The sequence below is a fragment of the Brienomyrus brachyistius genome, chromosome 1, assembly GCF_023856365.1.
Source record: "Brienomyrus brachyistius isolate T26 chromosome 1, BBRACH_0.4, whole genome shotgun sequence".
NCBI classification, from domain to species: domain Eukaryota; kingdom Metazoa; phylum Chordata; class Actinopteri; order Osteoglossiformes; family Mormyridae; genus Brienomyrus; species Brienomyrus brachyistius.
This window is the reverse complement of record NC_064533.1, coordinates 34,192,330-34,212,552: the sequence shown is the minus strand read 5'-3', so window position 1 is coordinate 34,212,552 and position 20,223 is coordinate 34,192,330. Positions and strand designations below refer to the sequence as shown.

The following is a 20,223-nucleotide window of genomic DNA, read 5'->3' as shown; positions in this document are numbered from 1 at the left end:
GGGCAACGGATCCTACATGATTTAGTATAATACACCACTCAGGTCATCATTATTAATCTGCATAGGATCCCTTAGTAGAAAAAGCAGTACGATTCTATTTCATTCTCTCTGTTACCAGGGATATCCGCGAGTTCGGCAACGGTTCTGTGTGTGTGGAGTGTGACAGCCAGTGTGAAAAGGCTGACGACAACGCATTGACCTGCCACGGCCCGGTAAAAATCACCACATTTGAACCAATATCTCAGCCTGACTGAAGGTGGTCATGTCTTTCCTTGCCATTTCAAATTATTCATATCAATTATCCATCACATCCTGCTTTAGGTTAATGAAGCATCATTCTGCCCATACCTATTTATATATTGTTCATTATTTCAAAAAACCATCCATTTCCAATAATCTCTGATCCAGTACAGTACAGGGTCCTGTTCAGCTTGAAGTCTATCCCAGAATACACAGGATGTGAGCCAGAATACACCCAGGATGGGTTTCCTGTCCATCACAAGGCACACACATTCACTACAGTTAGTCAAACCAGTTCACAGAACCTTACATACATGTACCAAGTGGTATCCCTGCAGAAACATAGCAGATGTGAGGCTACAATGTTAACTACTGAGCCACTGAGAAAAGCCCTGTATCATTTCTGAACCACTCTTGCTTTGTCATCATGTATGCATCATTAGTTGAAAATAGTCATTATTTCAATGTCCTATTAAAAACATCTTTTCTTTAGTCTCATTGTGATATAAATATTATTTGCAGATTATTCTGAATCTGTAGTACTATACTCACATTGGATTATGATGTAAAATATGGCTATTAAGGATATAAAACACATCACAGAATAGATGCCCCACTTTAATAAATACAAATAAACAAACAAAACAGCAAAATATACACAAATTTATAATACAGGCAGCTCTTGACTTGTAATACTGACTTACGTAATTCTGGACTTCTGAAAGACATATCTGAGATACATGAGCGTTTATGGAAGTACTAATACAAAAAGGCAGCAAAACATTGAAAATATATTTTGACATTATATTTTCATTTTTTTATTATGCATTCGTTAATACATATCACTAGTATTTCTTTTGGCTTACATGCTTTATAATAATAAGGAAAATCAATTAAAGATAAAGGAATAAGAAAATTAATGATTTAATTTATTGTGTTTGCTTTTTCTCTTTGCTTTTAATTTTACCATATTGCTTTTGCCGTATTGCTTTTAATTTTACCGTATTGCTTTTACTTTTACTGGATTGCTTTTACATTTACCGTATTTTAATTTTGGCATATTGGTTTTGCCATATTGCTTTTAATTTTAGCAAATTGCTTTTTCCATATTATTTTTACTTTACTTTTATCATATTGCTTTTACTTTTACCGTATTGCTTTTGTTTTTCGCTATTGCTTTTTCAATACCCCAAAAGGACAAGCTGTCAATCAACTGGCTTTGGGCAAGCCTCCCTGCCCAGGTTTAGTCAAGTTAACACTGGTGCTTGTCGTCAACCACTCAATAAGTTTATCCTTGCACCTCCGCAGTAGTTTGTGTTTGAAGGAAAACTACCTAGTCTGGAGTAGGTAGTTAAAAGGGTTCTGGAACTGCCGGCAAGGAACTACAATCGTGTCAAGTTCCTACAGTGTGAACATGACAAAAGTCCCTGGTTCCAGAAAAAGATTCTGGTTCCAGAAATTGGTGTGAATGCGCCTTTAATAAAAACATGCCCAGGTTTCAACATATCGTGGGATGGAATTGATAAAACGTGACCACAATTTAACTAAAGCATTTTTCGCAAGTCTCTTGTCACATACGAGGGTAACACCTTGTGTCAGATGAAAAATAAAAAAAAACAAAACAGAATGTGAGCGCTTGTTATCCGTTTTTTCTATTTTTGTTTTGAGCAAAAAATTGGAAATTGGAAAACAAGTCAAAAGCAGGATTCATGTGCGCTGGAATCAGGGGGCCTCATAAGGGGGTGGTTAGGACAATTCCAAGGGACCTGAGTGACAGAGACCCTAAAAAATTTGGAAAATAATTGGATTGGCCTCGACTGAGGGCCCAGTATGAATAATAATATGATGATGCTTTCATGGGGCCCAAAATCTCAACAAGGCCCCTGAATGGAATTGACTACTCAGCTTGGGCATGAAGGCATCCCTAAAGACAGTTGATTGACAGCTTGCCGCTTTATTGAAAGCAATACCACAAAACTAAAAGAAAGTAAAAGTAAAAGCAATCTGGTAAAATTAAAAGCTAAATGTTCAAAGCAGGGGGCGGCATGGTGGTGCAGTGGTTAGCACTGTCGCCTCACACCTCTGGGACCCGGGTTCGAGTCTCCGCCTGGGTCACATGTGTGCGGAGTTTGCATGTTCTCCCCGTGTCGTCGTGGGGTTTCCTCCGGGTACTCCGGTTTCCCCCCACAGTCCAAAAACATGCTGAGGCTAATTGGAGTTGCTGAATTGCCCGTAGGTGTGCATGTGTGAGTGAATGTGTGTGTGAGTGTGCCCTGCGATGGGCTGGCCCCCCATCCTGGGTTGTTCCCTGCCTCGTGCCCATTGATTCCGGGATAGGCTCCGGACCCCCCGCGACCCAATAGTTCAAAGCAATATGGCAAAACGGTTAAAGCAAAATCAATAAAGAAAAACATTAATTTTCTCAGTCTTTTTTAAAATTTCTGTTCTGTATTATTTTATTTTTATTTGTTATTGTTTTTTATTTGTTGTTGTATTTGTATTTGGAACTGCATTTATGTAAATCTTTAGACTTTTAGTGATGTGTTTACAAAGTAAGCCTGAAAGTCACCCAGTCTGGGAAAATAGAAACAAATAGGATGCATTTAAAGATACATTTTCCATTTTATGGCATGAGAGCTCCAAGGTTATGCCAAACCGAATAGAAATGACAAAACTGTAGGGACAGTGGTATATTTCTGAATAAGCCAGTGATGCATCAGCCAGGCCTGGCCTGGCATTTTTTTTTCTTCTTACTTTTTTATTTCGAGAGGCAGTTAAAATCCTGTCTGTGGAAGCTGACACCTATATAAATAACCACTACAGCAGCTCAACAGTTCAGGGTTTTATGGAGTTTTCCAAGAACAGGCTATAGATTCTCCTGCATTCATGTGAGAGACATCAACCTACTTCTGAAATCTCAAGGCCTTACATAGCAAAATGCTTTCGTGATATCAGCTGACTGTTCAAAATGCTTATCTAGACTCCCTTCAGTCTTGCACAATAATATTACGCAGAAAAAAAATCAAATGTTTTTTTAGTAAGTGGCAACTCATTTCCTTTATTCTACATTCACTTCCTACTGCTTTCTCTGCCCACCCATGTTACAGGGCCCTGACCAGTGTGTAAAATGTGCACACTTCAAAGATGGTCCCAACTGCGTAGAGAAATGCCCAGATGGTCTACAAGGCGCAAGCAGCTTCATCTTCAAGTACGCTGAAGTCAACAAAGAGTGCCGCCCCTGCCACTCTAACTGTACCCAGGGGTAAGGCACAGGCTTTCATGACCATGCGTGGTTTGTACATGATCTCATGAATTATGAAGAATGTGTTTATACTGTGTATATATATATATATATATATATCCATCCATCCATCCATTTTCCAAACTGCTTATCCTACTGGGTCACACATACATATATATGTATATATATATATATATATATATATATATATATATATATATATATATATATATATATACATACATACATATATACATACATATATATATACATACATATATACATACATACATATATACATACATACATATATACATATACATATATATATACATATACATATATATATACATATACATATATATATATATATATATATATACATATATATATATACATATACATATATATACATACATATATATATATGTGTGTGTGTGTGTGTGTATGTGTGGGTGACACATACTGAAAAGAACTGTTGAGTTTGAAATTAATTATACAAAGTATTCATTATTGAGGATCACCAAAGTTCTGCCTTTTATTCACACCCAGCACAGTCTAATTCACAATTTTAATAGAGTTCGGTAACCTGTATCCTGGAGACAAAATGAACTGGTTTTGTTATATTACATTGAAACCCTCAGACAGGCACAAGCCAGGGACATTGCTGTCGAGCAGAGTAATCTCAAAGTGCAAGATCAAACTGCTGACATCACACTCTCCTAAACCAAATCTGTGCCAAAATCAAAGTGAGACACAGGACTCACCTTTGATGCATCCATCTCTTTGCCAGTGACTATATCTGATCACTGGAGTGAAGTGGCCCTCTAATCAGCCCCATCTAAAGACTGATTACTCTCATGCTGGACTACCAATCCAGGGTGCTGCATTGCAAATCTGTATCTGATGACCTGAAATTGATAACTGGACTAGGAGAGAATCCTTTCTTCATTTGTGAGTTGGAGGATGACTAGGTATCCTGGAGGGGAGGCATGTACTCATGGAGGATTGTGATAACCAGTTTTTCTCACAGCTTTTTCCAACAGGTTCTAATCCTGAAACTGATAAATAGGTCACAATCCATCCATCCATCCATCCATTTTCCAATCCGCTTGTCCTACTGGGTCATGGGGGGTCTGGAGCCTATCCCGGAAGCAATGGGCACGAGGCAGGGAACAACCCAGGATGGGGGGGCCAGCCCATCGCAGGGCACACTCACACACCCTTCACTTACACATGCGCACATTCACACCTATGGGCAATTTAGCAAGTCCAATTAGCCTCAGCATGTTTTTGGACTGTGGGGGGAAACCGGAGTACCCGGAGGAAACCCCACGACGACATGGGGAGAACATGCAAACTCCACACACATGTAACCCAGGCGGAGACTTGAACCCGGGTCCCAGAGGTGTGAGGCAACAGTGCTAACCACTGCACCACCATGCCGCCCCCTAGGTCACAATCACAAATTTAAATAATTTTATTTAGCCAGTCTATTTACAAGAAAATTGCTCTTCGCCTTCTGTTAATTTAGTCACTCTGTCAAAAGGCCAGCATAACAAATTGATACAGTAAAATCCATGTAGATTTGCGGCTGACAGCCCAACTATAACTATACTATTTAATTACATCCTTTGATGCATGAATCAATTTCAAAGTAAATTAAAATTTAAATAGCTCATATCTGGCAGACTCAGATCAGGCAAATTAAAACAATTGCTCTACTAATATTGGCAGTTCTACTGTATATATGTTTTATGTTCTTGCATGTGATAATATTGATAATAATACCAATTTTATAATGCAGTTCTAAGGATCTTACTGCGATTCATTTTCAAAATGACAGAATTGTTTTTTGGTAAATCAATAGTATACAAAAAGAGTCTTAGCAATTGCTTTACATAGAAAATGGAGACTGATATTGTTCATCCCCGCTTAATAAATCAATTGAGTAGAGAGTTGCATGTGTGCAAAATATAGGTAGACAAACTGTCAGCAACAAAAGGGTAGATGGACACCTTATATTACACTTTGAAGCTGTATAATGTTGAGGTAATTTTAATGAAATTGTTTTTTTTTTCTTTTTTGGAACTGAGCAAAACACCCCCTATATTATTCTTCCATTTGTATTCTTTTACAACTCAGGTGAAAAGCAGGTTGACTTTATTTTGGGTTGGTTCGCTATATAAACTAAGAAGTTATGTATTAGGCCCACGGCTGCAGGGATGTCAGGTGACTGGGTGTGTGTCATTATTGCAACATACTTTTTAAAACAACATTTTTCTCTATGCCCCCATAAGTTAACTTATCATGACATCTGCTCTGCCAACCACATGCTAGTTTTTGCTTTTCTAAGTTATGCCCAGAGTCTCATTTTCTCCTTTACACTCAATTGTACTTATTGTACTGGTCCCATCTCAGGCCCATTAAAAAAAAAGATAATTCTATCTTCCCATCCCCATCACACATGACTGTGTCATGCATGCAATTTATGTTTCACATACACCATTTTAAGGCTGTTAATTCTTATTAGTAATGTCATAACAATTGGGATATTTTAACAGTTGCTGCATTTCTGAACATGTGAAACAGTGGGACGTTTTTGCAAGTACAGCAGGCCTTCTGTATCCGCGGGGGATTGGTTCCAAGAAGCCCCACAGATACCAAAATCCATGGATGCTTAGGTCCCTTATATAAAATGTCATAATATTTTCATATAACCTACGCACATCCTCCCATATACTTCGTATCTTCATATCATAACTTCCCATGGATTTAGCATACTGTATGGCATGTGGGAAATTAACGATTCGCGTTTTGGAATTTTCTGGATGCCCCCCCCCCCCCCCCCCCCACGCCTCGACTGTATATGGACTGAATATTAGATCATACACTTAGATTCGTGTTTCATTACATTTTTATCTGCTTCACACATATTTTGTGGTTTTCTCTCTTTGTTTAGGATTATCCCTCTAAATGCTCAAATTCTAATGAATATAAAGATAGAGTGTCACCTCCCAGCGAGATCATTAGCGCTCAGTCTACTTCAATCTAAATCTCATTGTCATTGTACTTCCTCTGGTGGCCCTTCTGGGTCTCTCCACAAACTGTGAACTTATTGATGTCTTTGTTGATAGAAGGTACACAGATGCAGTTGGTTTCAATTGAAACGTGTCTCTTTTTTTTTCACTGTCAGGTGCCTTGGGCCACGGATCCAAGACTGTGTGGGGATGATGGACAGGTACTTGTCATTATTTGACCATCTTGTTATCCTCTCCCCTGGTACATTACTGTCATTGATGGTTTTTAACAGTTTCTGCGTTGTTCTGTTTTGTTGTTTTGCTTCACATTTTGTTTTATGGACTATAAACATGACTGGAATAGTGAACTTCATTTTGTGCATTCTTGAGGGGCTGTTCACAATGGGTGCTTGTTTTCCTACTAGCAGTAACTCACATAGACAACTTGAGATTATGAATTCCCTGTAACTCAGTTCTGGAATCACTTGAGCGTTACTTACTGACCAACCAACATGGCAAAGGGTAACACCATGCCACTGACTTTTTTTCCTGCAGTGTTTAATAGATTATTGGTCCAGACAGGTAATGAGGGGCCCAGATGATTGTTTCAGTCAATGGTTTAAGTTGAAAGATGTTCATGGAGACAAAGGGGAGTTTATTATAGACATTTGTCTGTGCATCTCCTTTACTAACTTTCATTCTGCCTCCCTCTATAATTTATTTCTGTATATCTTCTAATTTTGCATTATCCGCATATCTGGTAATTTTTGCCTGCATCTGCCTTTGTCTCAAAAAAATGTAATGCTTACCACAAATAGCAGGGAACCAGCTGAGTGAGAGTTTTTCTGCGTTTGATACTAATGCATTTGAATAGAAGAATATATTGTTGAAGAATATATAATCTCTCAAATATTACACTTTGAACTGCTCGCTTATATTTTTAATACTGAGCTCAAATGTTTTTATGGTATGGATACATTAATGTACTGTCCTGTCCTACAAAGGCAAAACACAATGACTATGCAGTCACCCGAAGCCTAGTTTGAGAAAAATTGCTTAAAATTTTTTGACTGTCCATCCATATGTTTAGTACATAGCTAGATGATTGTGTTTTCTTAAAAAATTAGTATGCCTGAGCGAAGATATTTTATCACAAGATAAGACAGAGCTTAAGACATTCAATTTCTGTCATACAGTAACTCAATTTTGCAGTGATGGTATTTTCCCTTTGTACAAAGGTGTAGCAAGTGTCAGCCTACATTTATTGGATGACTGATTGCAAAACCTTAATGGGCATAGACACAATTATGCAATCTCCCAATTCAGCATGCAAGGACAGTCGAAATATCAACATAGACTCCACCCATGATTCTACCCAAAATTCTACAACTGAATAAATTTAAATGGATAACATATACGGATTTGTCCCAGCTGCCATTTATACATAAGTTATACATCGTTTCCCATCTCTTTTTATAGTATTTTCTATGTCCAAACTATAATCTTTTCCTGTCCTGTTATGATGACATCTGTATTTACAAATGAATGTACGGTTTGTTATTTTCTGGGCTTCTGGGGCAAGACTATTGTGCTTAAAGATAAATGATTTCCCTTTGCTATTTTTTTTATTTGAGTTATAACCCTGTCCAAAATGTTGCCTGGTTTTTATTTTGGTTTAGTAATATATATAAAGACAATATCCTCCTGAGATCCAGCAATTCATTTTTGTCCTCTGTAGAGGACATTAAATTTTTACTCATATCTTTCATACTATACATGCTACTCTTTTAGGTCCTGTTGTTCCTTAAAGAGGACAGTTAGGGCTTTGAGATGACATCACATACTGTATAAGGGGGGTAATGCTTTTTACCATCCCAACACTTAATTTGCGTAAAAATTGAAATTAAAACTGAAAAACCTTTTTTTGCCCTGGATCTCAGGAGGATATGTACTTTTACTGTCTTACACTGCCTCTCTTCATTGCAGGACCCCCCTTATTGCAGCTGGGGTGATCGGGGGTTTGTTTGTAGTAGTAATATTAGCCATGAGTATGGCTGTCTGCGTTCGCCGCAAGAGCATCAAGAAGAAGAGGGCCCTGAGACGCTTTCTGGAGACAGAGGTCAGAAACTCATGCCGGTGCTTAGTGGACAATGCCTTGTCTATAGGGAATGTGATTAGAATCAAAATTGATCATCACACAGGTACATTCTCAGTCACTTGTCACAATAAATTCTATCGAATGTATCATTGTGAGTATTCATTAAAACAATGGAAAGAACTCATTATGTGTTCTGGAAAGTGGTGGGAACACCATTAGCCCGAGGAGGTGATGGAAGCATACTGTTAGCAAGTCGTAGCGGAAGAAATACATATACATACATTTCAGCTTTACTTGGGATGCTGTTTTCATGGAGGTGGATGGTGTAACATTGCTTGAGAGTGACACTTGAGAGCAGCATGTTGCTGGGGTGTTATAGTAGAAGGTCTCCTATTACTGGAGTACATCATTAGAGAGCATTCTATTAATGGGGTGTAGTGGTTAGGAACAGAAAGCTAGACTGAGCATTAAAAGTGATCCTTCACCCAAGATAATGAAGGAATTGCTTTACAAAGGGATAGGTAGTATCGTTGTGTGAAGAACTGGTTTTAAAAAGTTCTAATAAGAACATAAATGAGTAAGAACTTCAGCTATCCATCTTCCAAGCAATTATCCTAGTTAGGGTAAATGGGGGGGGGGGGGGGGGCTATCCCAGACACCATAGGACACAAGGCAAGGGGACACCAAGAATGTAATACCAGGGTGTACTGACATACATTGGAAGCAATTCAGAGAAACCTAAACCCACATGATGCAGACACAACTTGCAAACTACACAAGCACATGATAGCCAGGGTTCAAACCCTCGACCCTGCAAATAGTGCTACCCACCACTGGTGTTGTGCCAATCAATTTAGGTAGGCATGTACCTGTTGAATATTTTGTGAAAATGTAATGTACCATATAAATGAATTATTCATTCAACCAATAACATGCCTACCTTGACTGTGAATAACATGTTGTTAAACTTGCAGTCAGGGTAATCTGACCAATGAGCAAGCTTCCCCTGTCAGATCGCATCCAATAATACCCTCCCCCATTCCCATCTTCTACGAATAACTCTACATATCATCAATGAGTAGTCATGTCATGACATTCACAATTATCTCAGTCATTCACAATCTCAGCAGGAAGGCTAACTATCCTTAGCTTTTTACAACCGTGAACCAAGTAAAAGTGTGTGTGCAATGTGTGATACTACTAAAAATGAATACTATATGGAATATGCTGTGTTTTCCCTCAGATAATCCATGCATATCAATGCAGATCAATGGTATCTCCATGCATCTTAACCAATCAGATGGTGTTGACACAACCAGCTCTGTTTAGTCATGCTTTCACACATACTAGTAAGCAGGGCCATATCACCACAGGTACGAATGGGGTTTGGTTCCATTTTTGGTGGCATTGGAAAAGCACCAACAGTTTTTCTATGGCAAAATTCTACATCTCACATAGCCCAGTGGCTCTGTAACTAGCATTACTGCATTGCAGCTATAAGGTGTTCTACCTCTGCCCTGTGCATGTGGAGTTTGCCGATTAGGCAAATTGATGTTTCTACCAGGGGTGAATAAATGCATGTGTGGGCCCGAGGCTGATAACAGCATGCACATGTAGATCACATGTAGACATATATTAAGGTTACAGACTCCTCGCCATTGCAATCTAAACAGAGTTTAGACAATATACCGGGAGTAAGTATAGCAGGCCGTGTACATAAATAAAAATGCAATAAGTAAATGAAATAAATTCCATAATTTTTTGGAATTGATACTTTTCTGAGCCTAATCTGCTGCATGTAGAGTCATGTAGAGGTAAGAGAAACAATAAAAACATAAAATTAAAATCTCCTGAATAAAATTCTATTTGTAAGGATTGCTGCTTGGGTTAGTTCGATCTGTTTTTCTGTTCGTAAATGGGTAGAATGGGCGGCTCATTCTGTTCCACTCCTCATTCTCATACCCTGATATAACAACCATGTTCGATCAGAACGGACAATCTGTCATAATACAATTTACACGCTCTCACTTCTCCCTTCTGACTTCCCCACTCTGGGATACATTTAATGAAAATGGTTTTAACCTCGCATTTATATCTATTCATGAGATTGAAAAAGTGAAGTGTGAGTCACAGCTCATAGGTGAACCTGTGCTTCTAACAGCATACAGTTTAGCAGGCCAGGCGTTTCACTATTACTGTGTCTGTCTTTCTGCACCCCCCACATCTACTAGCCAGAGAGACCTCATCTCTGTTCCAGACCTGTCTGCGCCAGCGGGTTTGGCATTGTAGCTGAACTGCCTGTCTGAATGTATTTTTAACTTATTGTGGGACATTGTGGTCCAGAAACGCAGCTGCATATCAACACATACACAAGCACATACACATTGCAGATGTCAAGGCATAATTGATATGGTTTTCCGTGATACTCCTGCTGTCGTCATTTGCTATTAAAATCACAATCCACTTCATTGCATAGCCATTCAGAATTTTCTGTTGACAATGTGCCATCTGCGGTCCTTGGACTGTTACTTAGCACCTCAGTTGGAGATAGCTCTCGGTCAGGATTGGCTACTCAATCAGCCACAATCAGTGTCTTTTACAGTTTCATCTACAGTTTCATCTTTTACAGTTTCTCATTTAAAATTTCGGTTAAATGGTGAAGTGGCCACAGTCCCAGTTTGTGTTTTAGTCCTGCTTATTACCTCTTGACTCATAATGAAAGAAAATGAGCTGGTACTTTACTTAATCTGCTGCCATTATCTTCTCTCTGGCTGTTCTGCTACGTGAGAATCCCCAGTTATTCACTGGCGGGACCTGTGGTGTTTACAAGCTTTCAATTACACGCCATACCCCTCACTCATTCATTGAATATAGGTGCACAGAATATGTGGAAAGTTTTGTTTCATGAGGAAAGGAACAGTTTTGTGGAAAACTCTTCACTTGCCGTTCAAGAGTACTAGGAAGCTTCAATATATAAATATGTTTGTGCAGTATTGTTTTGTAGTACTGCTGTATTACTTTGCCATGCTTTGCTTAATAATTCTGCAATATATTTTGATATGGCATGCATTATGGGTCATTTGTGTGAATCATCAATGGGATTGTTTTCCAATTTCTCACACAGCTGGTGGAGCCCCTCACACCCAGCGGAACAGCCCCAAACCAAGCTCAACTACGCATACTGAAGGAGACAGAGCTAAAGCGACTGAAAGTGTTGGGGTCAGGGGCCTTCGGAATTGTCTATAAGGTAGCCTGATTTCCCATTTAACTAAAAAGTAAAAAACTGAAACAACACTGCTTAGTAGCAGCAATGGGAAGGGTGAAAGCAGATGACATTGTGAATGTAATAAGTCAAAAAGTATTTGATGGATTTTATTACTGCTTCACAAAGTAATAAGCTCGGATGAAGATATACACATGATTTCATTTTGAGATAAATTGCCCCAGAAATGAAGCATCAGTGTAGTGTGGTAGCAAAGTTAAAAGGGGGAGTGTAGAAGACACTTGGTCTTGTGAACAAAGTAAATCTAAATGTTTTTCAGACTAGGAATAGATAAGGAAGGGCAGCCTCAAACACACCATCTTGTTTTTCTTGACCATTTCGATATTTTGCTTTATTACTCAAAAAATTTCATTCCACTCAGATACATTCTGTATATGCATAAGTTTGTTCGTGATAAAGTTTAAGGCCATACGTTTTGCTTTTGCTCACTGCTTGTGTCACACACAGGGTATCTGGGTGCCTGAGGGGGAAACAGTAAAGATTCCTGTGGCAATAAAGATACTGAATGAGACGACGGGACCCAAGGCCAATGTGGAGTTCATGGACGTAAGTATGACCATGAAAGGACAGTTTTTTCAGTTATAAAAAGTGGTTAATAAACAGAAAATTGGGTGAAACAGTGTATATTTTAAGGTATATGCATGAATTTATATGGCTTTTCATTGGCTTTATACGTTTTTCTCAAGGTGTCTGATTCCAATTAAAGACACCACTGACATTCCAGTCTGGTGTTCCTTTTTACGACAGTACAGAAATTACGACTGAGCCATTTTTAGCTCATCTTTGCGTCACACAAGTGCAGAGGTTTGTGTCATTGTACCTGTGTAGGGGAGGAAGAGGAAGCTAGCAGGCCTGATGAGCAATTTCCCTGTCAGATTTTCTGAGCCACAATTAGTGAAGGGAAGGGTTATATGCAGATGAGGAAGAAGGGTCTCCGTAACTGGTCCTCTGTTTAGTGAAATCAAAATGTACCGTGATGCTGTGTTACCATTTCAGAACAGAGGCGTCTAGGTTGGCTTGCACTAATTGGACACAGATGGCTTCGTAGTGCCTGTCAAAGGACAGGGTCCTAGTGCTCATTAACATACATTTCAGCAGTGTCATCTGCATTTTTATTGCATGTAATGTTTCCTCATTCCTAGTCATGCCGCTGTTTTATGTCCCCACATATAAGGGATGTTCATGTTGAAGATTTCAGTATAGAACAAAAATGTCCTTTATCGTAAATCGCTATTGAAATAATTGTGTTTCTATGAAAGTCAAGGCACCGTTTCACTCGCATTACTCCCATTAGAAAAATTGTTTTGAGAGTTTTTATATTTCAGCCAGTACTTAGTTTTTTGATGGTTTTGTGGTATCTCAAGTAATATGAGAGACTATTATCATCAGCATGCATACAGTAACACAATCTCTACACCATACACTGACAGTTTGTCCTTGCTTTTCTATGTGCATGCACACACACAGATGTATATAAACACATCTAAACCACCGCATTTGAAATGTATCCGCTACAAAAAAACTGAAAAGTTTATTTTCTCCAAAGCAACATGCAAGTGTGGATCAGAGTCATCCAGGCCCCCTCAACAAACTGGATACAGGCCTCCCTCAATGGCCCTGCAGTAGCATCGTTCTGCCAGACGTAGGAGCCCTAACCCACAGAGCCACACACAGCCTGCTTGTTTTATGCCACGATAGGCTGCGCATAAAAACAGATATTTTTGGTTCATGTATTTAGCTTTTTTTGTGGCCAATATTTTGTTTCCATAGTGTTATACGCTGGCATATCACACTAAAACCTAACCCTAACTGCCACTCTCTGCATAATCGATAAAAGTCACAATGAATTTAACATTACTTAAATAGTGTAGTTTAACTTGCTGCATACCATCCATCCATCCATTTTCCAAACCGCTTATCCTACTGGGTCGCGGGGGGTCCGGAGCCTATCCAAGAAGCAATGGGCACGAGGCAGGGAACATCCCAGGATGGGGGACCAGCCCATTGCAGGGCACACTCACACACCATTCACTCACACATGCACTCCTACGGGCAATTTAGTAACTCCAATTAGCCTCAGCATGTCTTTGGACTGTGGAGGGAAACCGGAGTACCCGGAGGAAACCTGCTGCATACCGATGTCACATGCGGGTTAAATGCAGAGGACACATTTCGTTGTCATGCACTGTGTGCTGTGGTGTGTCAGCAATAACCACTGATCACCAAATTCTAAATTATTTTTATAAAGATTCCTTAACTTTTACCATTTTTGTAATTTGTGAAATATCTCTGACAAGACTTTATTCGTCTACATTACACAGCATTGGTGAGGTTCCTGCCTCTCTATATCTAAATTTAAAGGTACTTCATCTATTTCTGTAGCAGTCTCTTAAAATATCTCTTCTTTGCTGGAGACATGATCTCAGTGCTGACAGTCACAGTATATTCTGGAAGCATCAGCATCTCCTGCTATAGGCTCACACACAAGGGCACCCACAAATACATATCTGGTAACACTTTACTTGATAGGGCACAAATAATATCCTTGCGAATTAATTAACTACAAACCAAAGTCTTGGTTACATACTGATCACATGCTAATTCATGCTAATGAATCGTGATGCATGTCTCAAGCAGTTACCATATTTGTTACTATATCTGTTAATTCTGCAAACCTTTGTGAATTACTCAAGGGACTACCAAAGGAAGAAGTAATGAATAACACAAGATAAATACTTATCTCATATTTGTTCATCATTAATGAATCGTGGCGCATTTATCTCAAGTAACAAATGTGTTTGTTCTTGATTTGTTCATAATTTGTACTTCAGTAGTAACTGAGTTATTACTAAGAATTTGTGCCCCATCAGATAAAGTGTCACCCCGTATCCCAAGCAAAAGAGGCATACATGGAGAAAGCCAAATCTCAGTCCTTATGGGCAGATTTCCAGTTTGTTTGTGCCTATCTGTCAAAGACACACAAGCGATACTCTCCATTGATCTCTCTTCTATCTCAGCATTAGAGAAAACTCAAGCATAAAACTATTTTGTATGAAAGAGGCCATGGATTTGATAGACAAACCAAAACATAGACCAATAAATCATTAAATTAACAGTTTAATTTAGAATTTGGCCAATGCAAGGCAATTATCTCCACAAAGGAAGATTTAATTGCTGTTTATTAGGAGTGGTTTAAGGGCAGGCATGATTATTACTGTAGCTGTGACACTGATTCCTGAAGCTGCTTCTATCCCGGACTGCTATTTAGAGCAATGCTCACATTTTTTTTAGTATAAGGCATCATTGTTATTACACTCTGCGAGAAGAGGTTACTTTAGGTTGTATGCAATATCAACCCTGGCACTCTTTAACAGTCCTGGAAGTATTCCATTTGGATACAAAAAAAGTTGGGTTTTTTTTCTTCGTTTTATTTTTTTAAACAGATTATCAGACTTTAGTCAGAATTTAATATTTGGAAAATGCCTAACTTTACAAGTAATGACTACAAATAAATGCCTTCTGTATATATTGATCAGTCTCTGGCAGCGGAGGAATTTTGGCCCTCCACTTCAGAAAGGAGAACCCAGAACCATTTGTCAGTTTGCAAACATGACCTGCTGTGTGCAGTTTTGCCATAAATGAGGTTTAAGTGTAGATGTTGAATATACCAGCTTACAGTACAGTGTGTTTTGGTTCATTATACTGTAATATTGCAATAATACAGAAATAGATTTGTAAGATAAGATAAGATATATCTTGCTGGTTCCAGGGGAAATTAATTATATTGCTTAAATGTACCTTATAGTGTTTTTTTCCCATACCTAATAGGATATGTCAGTTAAAAATATTTTGGAGCTTCCTGTATTTGTTTAATGTGGTTCTGATCGAGGAACAGGGTACTAGGTGTCAAAATGTCCATTTTCAGCAGGTCTGATAACTAAATTCTGATGTGAAGCCTGCCTAGGGCTCCAAATGAGCATCAACCAGCACTGGCTGGGAAAGTGTTAGCATCATGTTTTACATGAAATCATTTTGTCTCTGCTCACCCCCAGGAGGCCCTGATCATGGCCAGCATGGACCATCCTCACCTGGTGCGACTTCTGGGTGTCTGCCTGAGTCCCACAATCCAGCTGGTAACACAGCTCATGCCCCATGGATGCCTACTGGACTATGTGCATGAGCATAAGGACCATATTGGCTCCCAGCTGCTACTTAACTGGTGTGTCCAGATTGCCAAGGTAGGCCTCAGAACCATCCACACCGTATAACGCTAAGGGTATGTCAGCAAGAAAATAGTGCACAGACAAATATCTGTATGTGTGTATGTGTGTGTGTGTGTGTGTATATATATTGTCAAAAAGGCAAAGTGCAAAGATAATGCATATATAAGCTAATATTTAAAGATAATAATAATAATGTGCACATTTTTACCAGTTAAAGCAAAATAAAGGAAATTAAACTGTAATGATGTGTTCTTAATACAAAACCTAACATTATTCAGAAGCTGTCCTACTTTTAAAGAAAGCATAGTGGAAAGAATAACATTTGTATCCTCTCCCTCCCACCCTTACACAAACAAGGAATTGAAGTGGGAGTGATGAAAATCACAGTGCCTGACAGCAAGTTTACTTAATTTTAATGCCCTTCAAAAATACCTTTACATAAGCCGTCAGAGATGTTGTTTCTTGCACTTTGTCCCTACACCTAAAATAGCACCAGACAAAAGAACAGACATGTTGACGACTTCTGACTTCAAATGTTCTAATTTCAAATAATTTTTAATGATGTTTGCCAAAGATTGTTCTGGAAATATTGTCAAACACTGCAATAACATGTATTGAGAAGGACCTAGACAGAAATAGAATTCTCAATAAAATACTGTAACTTGTGATAATACATCCGCAAGTGAATATAACATAAGTTCTTCTTGAACTTCAAGAATTACTTGCCAGGAAAAGTACACAAATCTTATTTTAGGACCTGAATGAAGTTGGGGTCTCATACATTTCAGAATTTAACCAACCCAATCTGAATTGTTTGTGCTGCATTTGTGCCACTGAAAGTTTCATTTGAGCTGCTTTAGTTTCTGAGATATAAATGCTTTTTACATAGTGATATCACCATTATGAAGTTGGCCCCCTATTTGCATACAATTTGAACCAAATCCATCTGTCATTCATGCTGCATTTGTGGCATTGAAATTTTCATTTGTGCTGCTTTAGTTTATGCTCCATGGCAACATGTTTTATTGATCACTACCATGTATTCAACTCCATAGCTACATGTTCCCTAAATCAGTATGATTTGAACAATTATTAATCAATATTAATCAATAATGTTAGGGATTTTGCTTTAAAGATGTACATTTTATTGCAGACCTAATTATGTTACACATAATCCAGACACACGTTTTTCAAAAATTTCTAAACATATTTTATACTTCATACTATATATATAATACTATGGAGCTGAATATACATTAATAATCTAATAAAACATGTCAGACATACTAACAAAGCGAATGATTTTCTATAATAATTGTTAAAACAAGCGTTTTAAAAACATTTGTAGATATATTTTAAATACGGTAAACGTTACTATGAAGGGGTGGCACGGTGTTACAAGTGATAACTCACACTCTAGGACCTGGGTTCAAGTTTCTGCCATGTGTGTGGAGTTTGCATGTTCTCTCCATGTCATCATGAGGTTTCCTCTGTGCACTCTTGTTTGCCTCCCACAGTCCAGAAACATGCTGGGGATAATTGGAATTACCAAATAGCCCGTGGGTGTGTGGTGTGTGAGTGGGCCCTGCGATGGGCTGGTGTCCCATCCAGGATTGTTCTCTGCCTTGTGCCTGTAGCCTCTGGGATAGGCTTCAGACTCCCTGTGACCCTGAATAGGATAAGCAGCTTCAGAAAATGGATAGATGTCACTATGTAACTAAATAAACATAATTAATAAGAGATGTCAGTGAAGCAATTCTTATCAATCTGAATATATAGTTATAATTGATGAAATATTACTATTGAGCTGCATATACATTGACAATGTAATAAAACCTGTCAGCTACACTATCAAGGTAAAATGATTTTTGTTATAATTCAAATAAACACAGCTTTTTATAATATGAACAATTTTATTGATGGGCACCCTTGCAGCAGCAAGGGTGAGCTTGAAACTCACGGGGTAACTTGAAACTGTATCATCAACCAAACAGCTGAGCAACACGTTACAAGAAGATGGAATTTGGATGGGGACACACAGCAGTGATGTCACCATGTAAACAAGTATTTATATCTCAGAAACCAAAGTTGCAAAAGTGAAAATTTCAATGGTACAAACTCGTACAAAAGCAGCACGGACAAGTGAGACCGGTTTCGTTGAAAATGGGTGAAATGGGGGTCAACTTCATGGTGGTGTCATGTGACCATGGAAACAATATAACTCGGAGTCGAGCTGGGATTTGAACCATGAGCCGAAAACAGCACAGTATACCCAATGAAGCACGCTTAGTAGGAAGATAAATTATGAATAAATAAAATAAAACCTGGAGTACTGAAGCCTCTTGCATGTCTACCTCTACCCTAGGAGTTCAGTCAAAGTCAATTCCATTATGAGTTCTGGAAGCATTTTATTTTGTCACCTAGATAAATGAAAACAAATAGAAGCCACATTTCTATGGCCCACTTAATTTGAAATAGCTATAATAAAACACTGCCTGATGGTAGACTGCCGAGTCTAGAGCGGCCCAAAAATTAGAACCTACTTAAACTGAATGTAGCATGCTGTTGCAGGTGCCATATGTTTAAAAAAAAATGAAGAAACTAGCGGCATTAAACTCAAATCCTGAGTAATCTGGACTTTCTGGGACAAACCTTAGAATAAAGGACAGAACACTTGATCCCAGTTATATTCATTGTTTTGAATTATGCGTTCCTATGCAGCAGGCAAAGTGCAACAATATTCTGGTTTCTGAGGATGGTGGGCTGCCTAGTAGTCTGCTGCTGCAGATGCTACCTGGAATGAATTTCAGTGGCATACTTACAACGGCATCTGTCACAGTCTTAGCAGGATTATTGTATGTATATGGAAAAAAAACATTAAATGTTGTACTAGGACAAACCAAAAATCCTTAATAACACTGTCATAAGCATGTAATAATACATCCTGAGATCTATGACAGCAGTCATTATACATATGATAAATGTCATGATGAGTTATGAAGTAAATTTTTTGCTGTCATGCTTAAGACAGCAAAAGCTTATGATACCTGTCATCCATCATTTAAAGTTGCAATCTGTGGTGTCCTATAAATTCTGGACACCAACAGAATTTAACCTTGTGTCTCCCCGCCCAATGTTACATATAATTTTGAGAATTCAAAGGCCTTTGTCAAGTGCTGTGTTCTCTGAATCTACTACTGTATCCATACCCCTAACATGTTGACGATCAGGTCCTGATATGAACCTTTGGGTCTCCTGGATCATTTTAGCGAATGTCATTGGGCACCTATAGATCTCCTTTAGGGTTACTGTGGATGCTTAGAAATCTAAATAATCTAAAAATAGATTTTAAATATTTAAGTTCATAAAATGCATTACTTTCCCCCACCATTATTTATAAAATTCAGTTTTGTGTTGTTTAAAGACCAATTGAGTAATCACACCTATTTTGGTAAGACACTCCCTACTGTGGTTTCCACAATTTTGTCCCAAACAATCTGAAACTCATACAACCTCTCATTGCTTCACTGCTATTCAAAAGAGAATGACACAAATAGGAGACAAATTTGAAGAGTGCTGGCCTTTAGGAAGCATTTTTTTAAATCTCTAAAAACTGAAAAAATAATGAAAAAAAGGTCCAGTTCTACTTATCTCTTACCAGATTTACCTACTTGGCAGTAAATCAAAAAAGCATTACATCCTTCCTACTTTTTTCCTTTGGTTTTTGTATTTTCTTCACAACTTTCGGTTTCTGAGAATCGGCTTTAAAAACCCTTAAGGCGAGAACAGGACGCCCCTTCGTGTGAAATTGAAACTCCTGAAATGTCTCTTTATCCTGCACATCTTACACAATTTCATTCAGTTAAAAAATAAAAACTTTTTTCATTTTTAAATTTTAAATTAAAGCAATGTTTATCAAACCGATCCTCAAGGACCCCCAGACAATCTGGGTTTTGCTTACTCCCAGCTCTGTGAGAGTTGAGAGGAAGCAAAAATGTGGACTGTCTGGCATGGAGCTGGGAGGGAGCAAAAACATGAAAGCCCCTGAGGACCAGGTTGAGAAACACTGAATTAAAGACAGAAAAATGGCAATATCTCGCAGGTGGTACAACCTGCAG

General features: G+C 38.4%; 1 protein-coding gene across 2 annotated transcripts in view; it reads left to right on the top strand.

The window, feature by feature from the left end:
- Positions 1–20,223, top strand: part of LOC125732896 (receptor tyrosine-protein kinase erbB-4-like) — a 174,124-nt gene that overhangs the window by 138,171 nt on the left and 15,730 nt on the right. For both annotated transcript variants that reach the window (XM_049005999.1, XM_049005998.1), the window contains exons 14-20: positions 119–212; positions 3,348–3,502; positions 6,678–6,722; positions 8,488–8,620; positions 11,724–11,846; positions 12,330–12,428; positions 15,935–16,120. In XM_049005999.1, the coding sequence (XP_048861956.1) occupies positions 119–212; positions 3,348–3,502; positions 6,678–6,722; positions 8,488–8,620; positions 11,724–11,846; positions 12,330–12,428; positions 15,935–16,120 (835 nt within the window). The remainder of the gene's footprint in view (positions 1–118; positions 213–3,347; positions 3,503–6,677; positions 6,723–8,487; positions 8,621–11,723; positions 11,847–12,329; positions 12,429–15,934; positions 16,121–20,223) is intronic.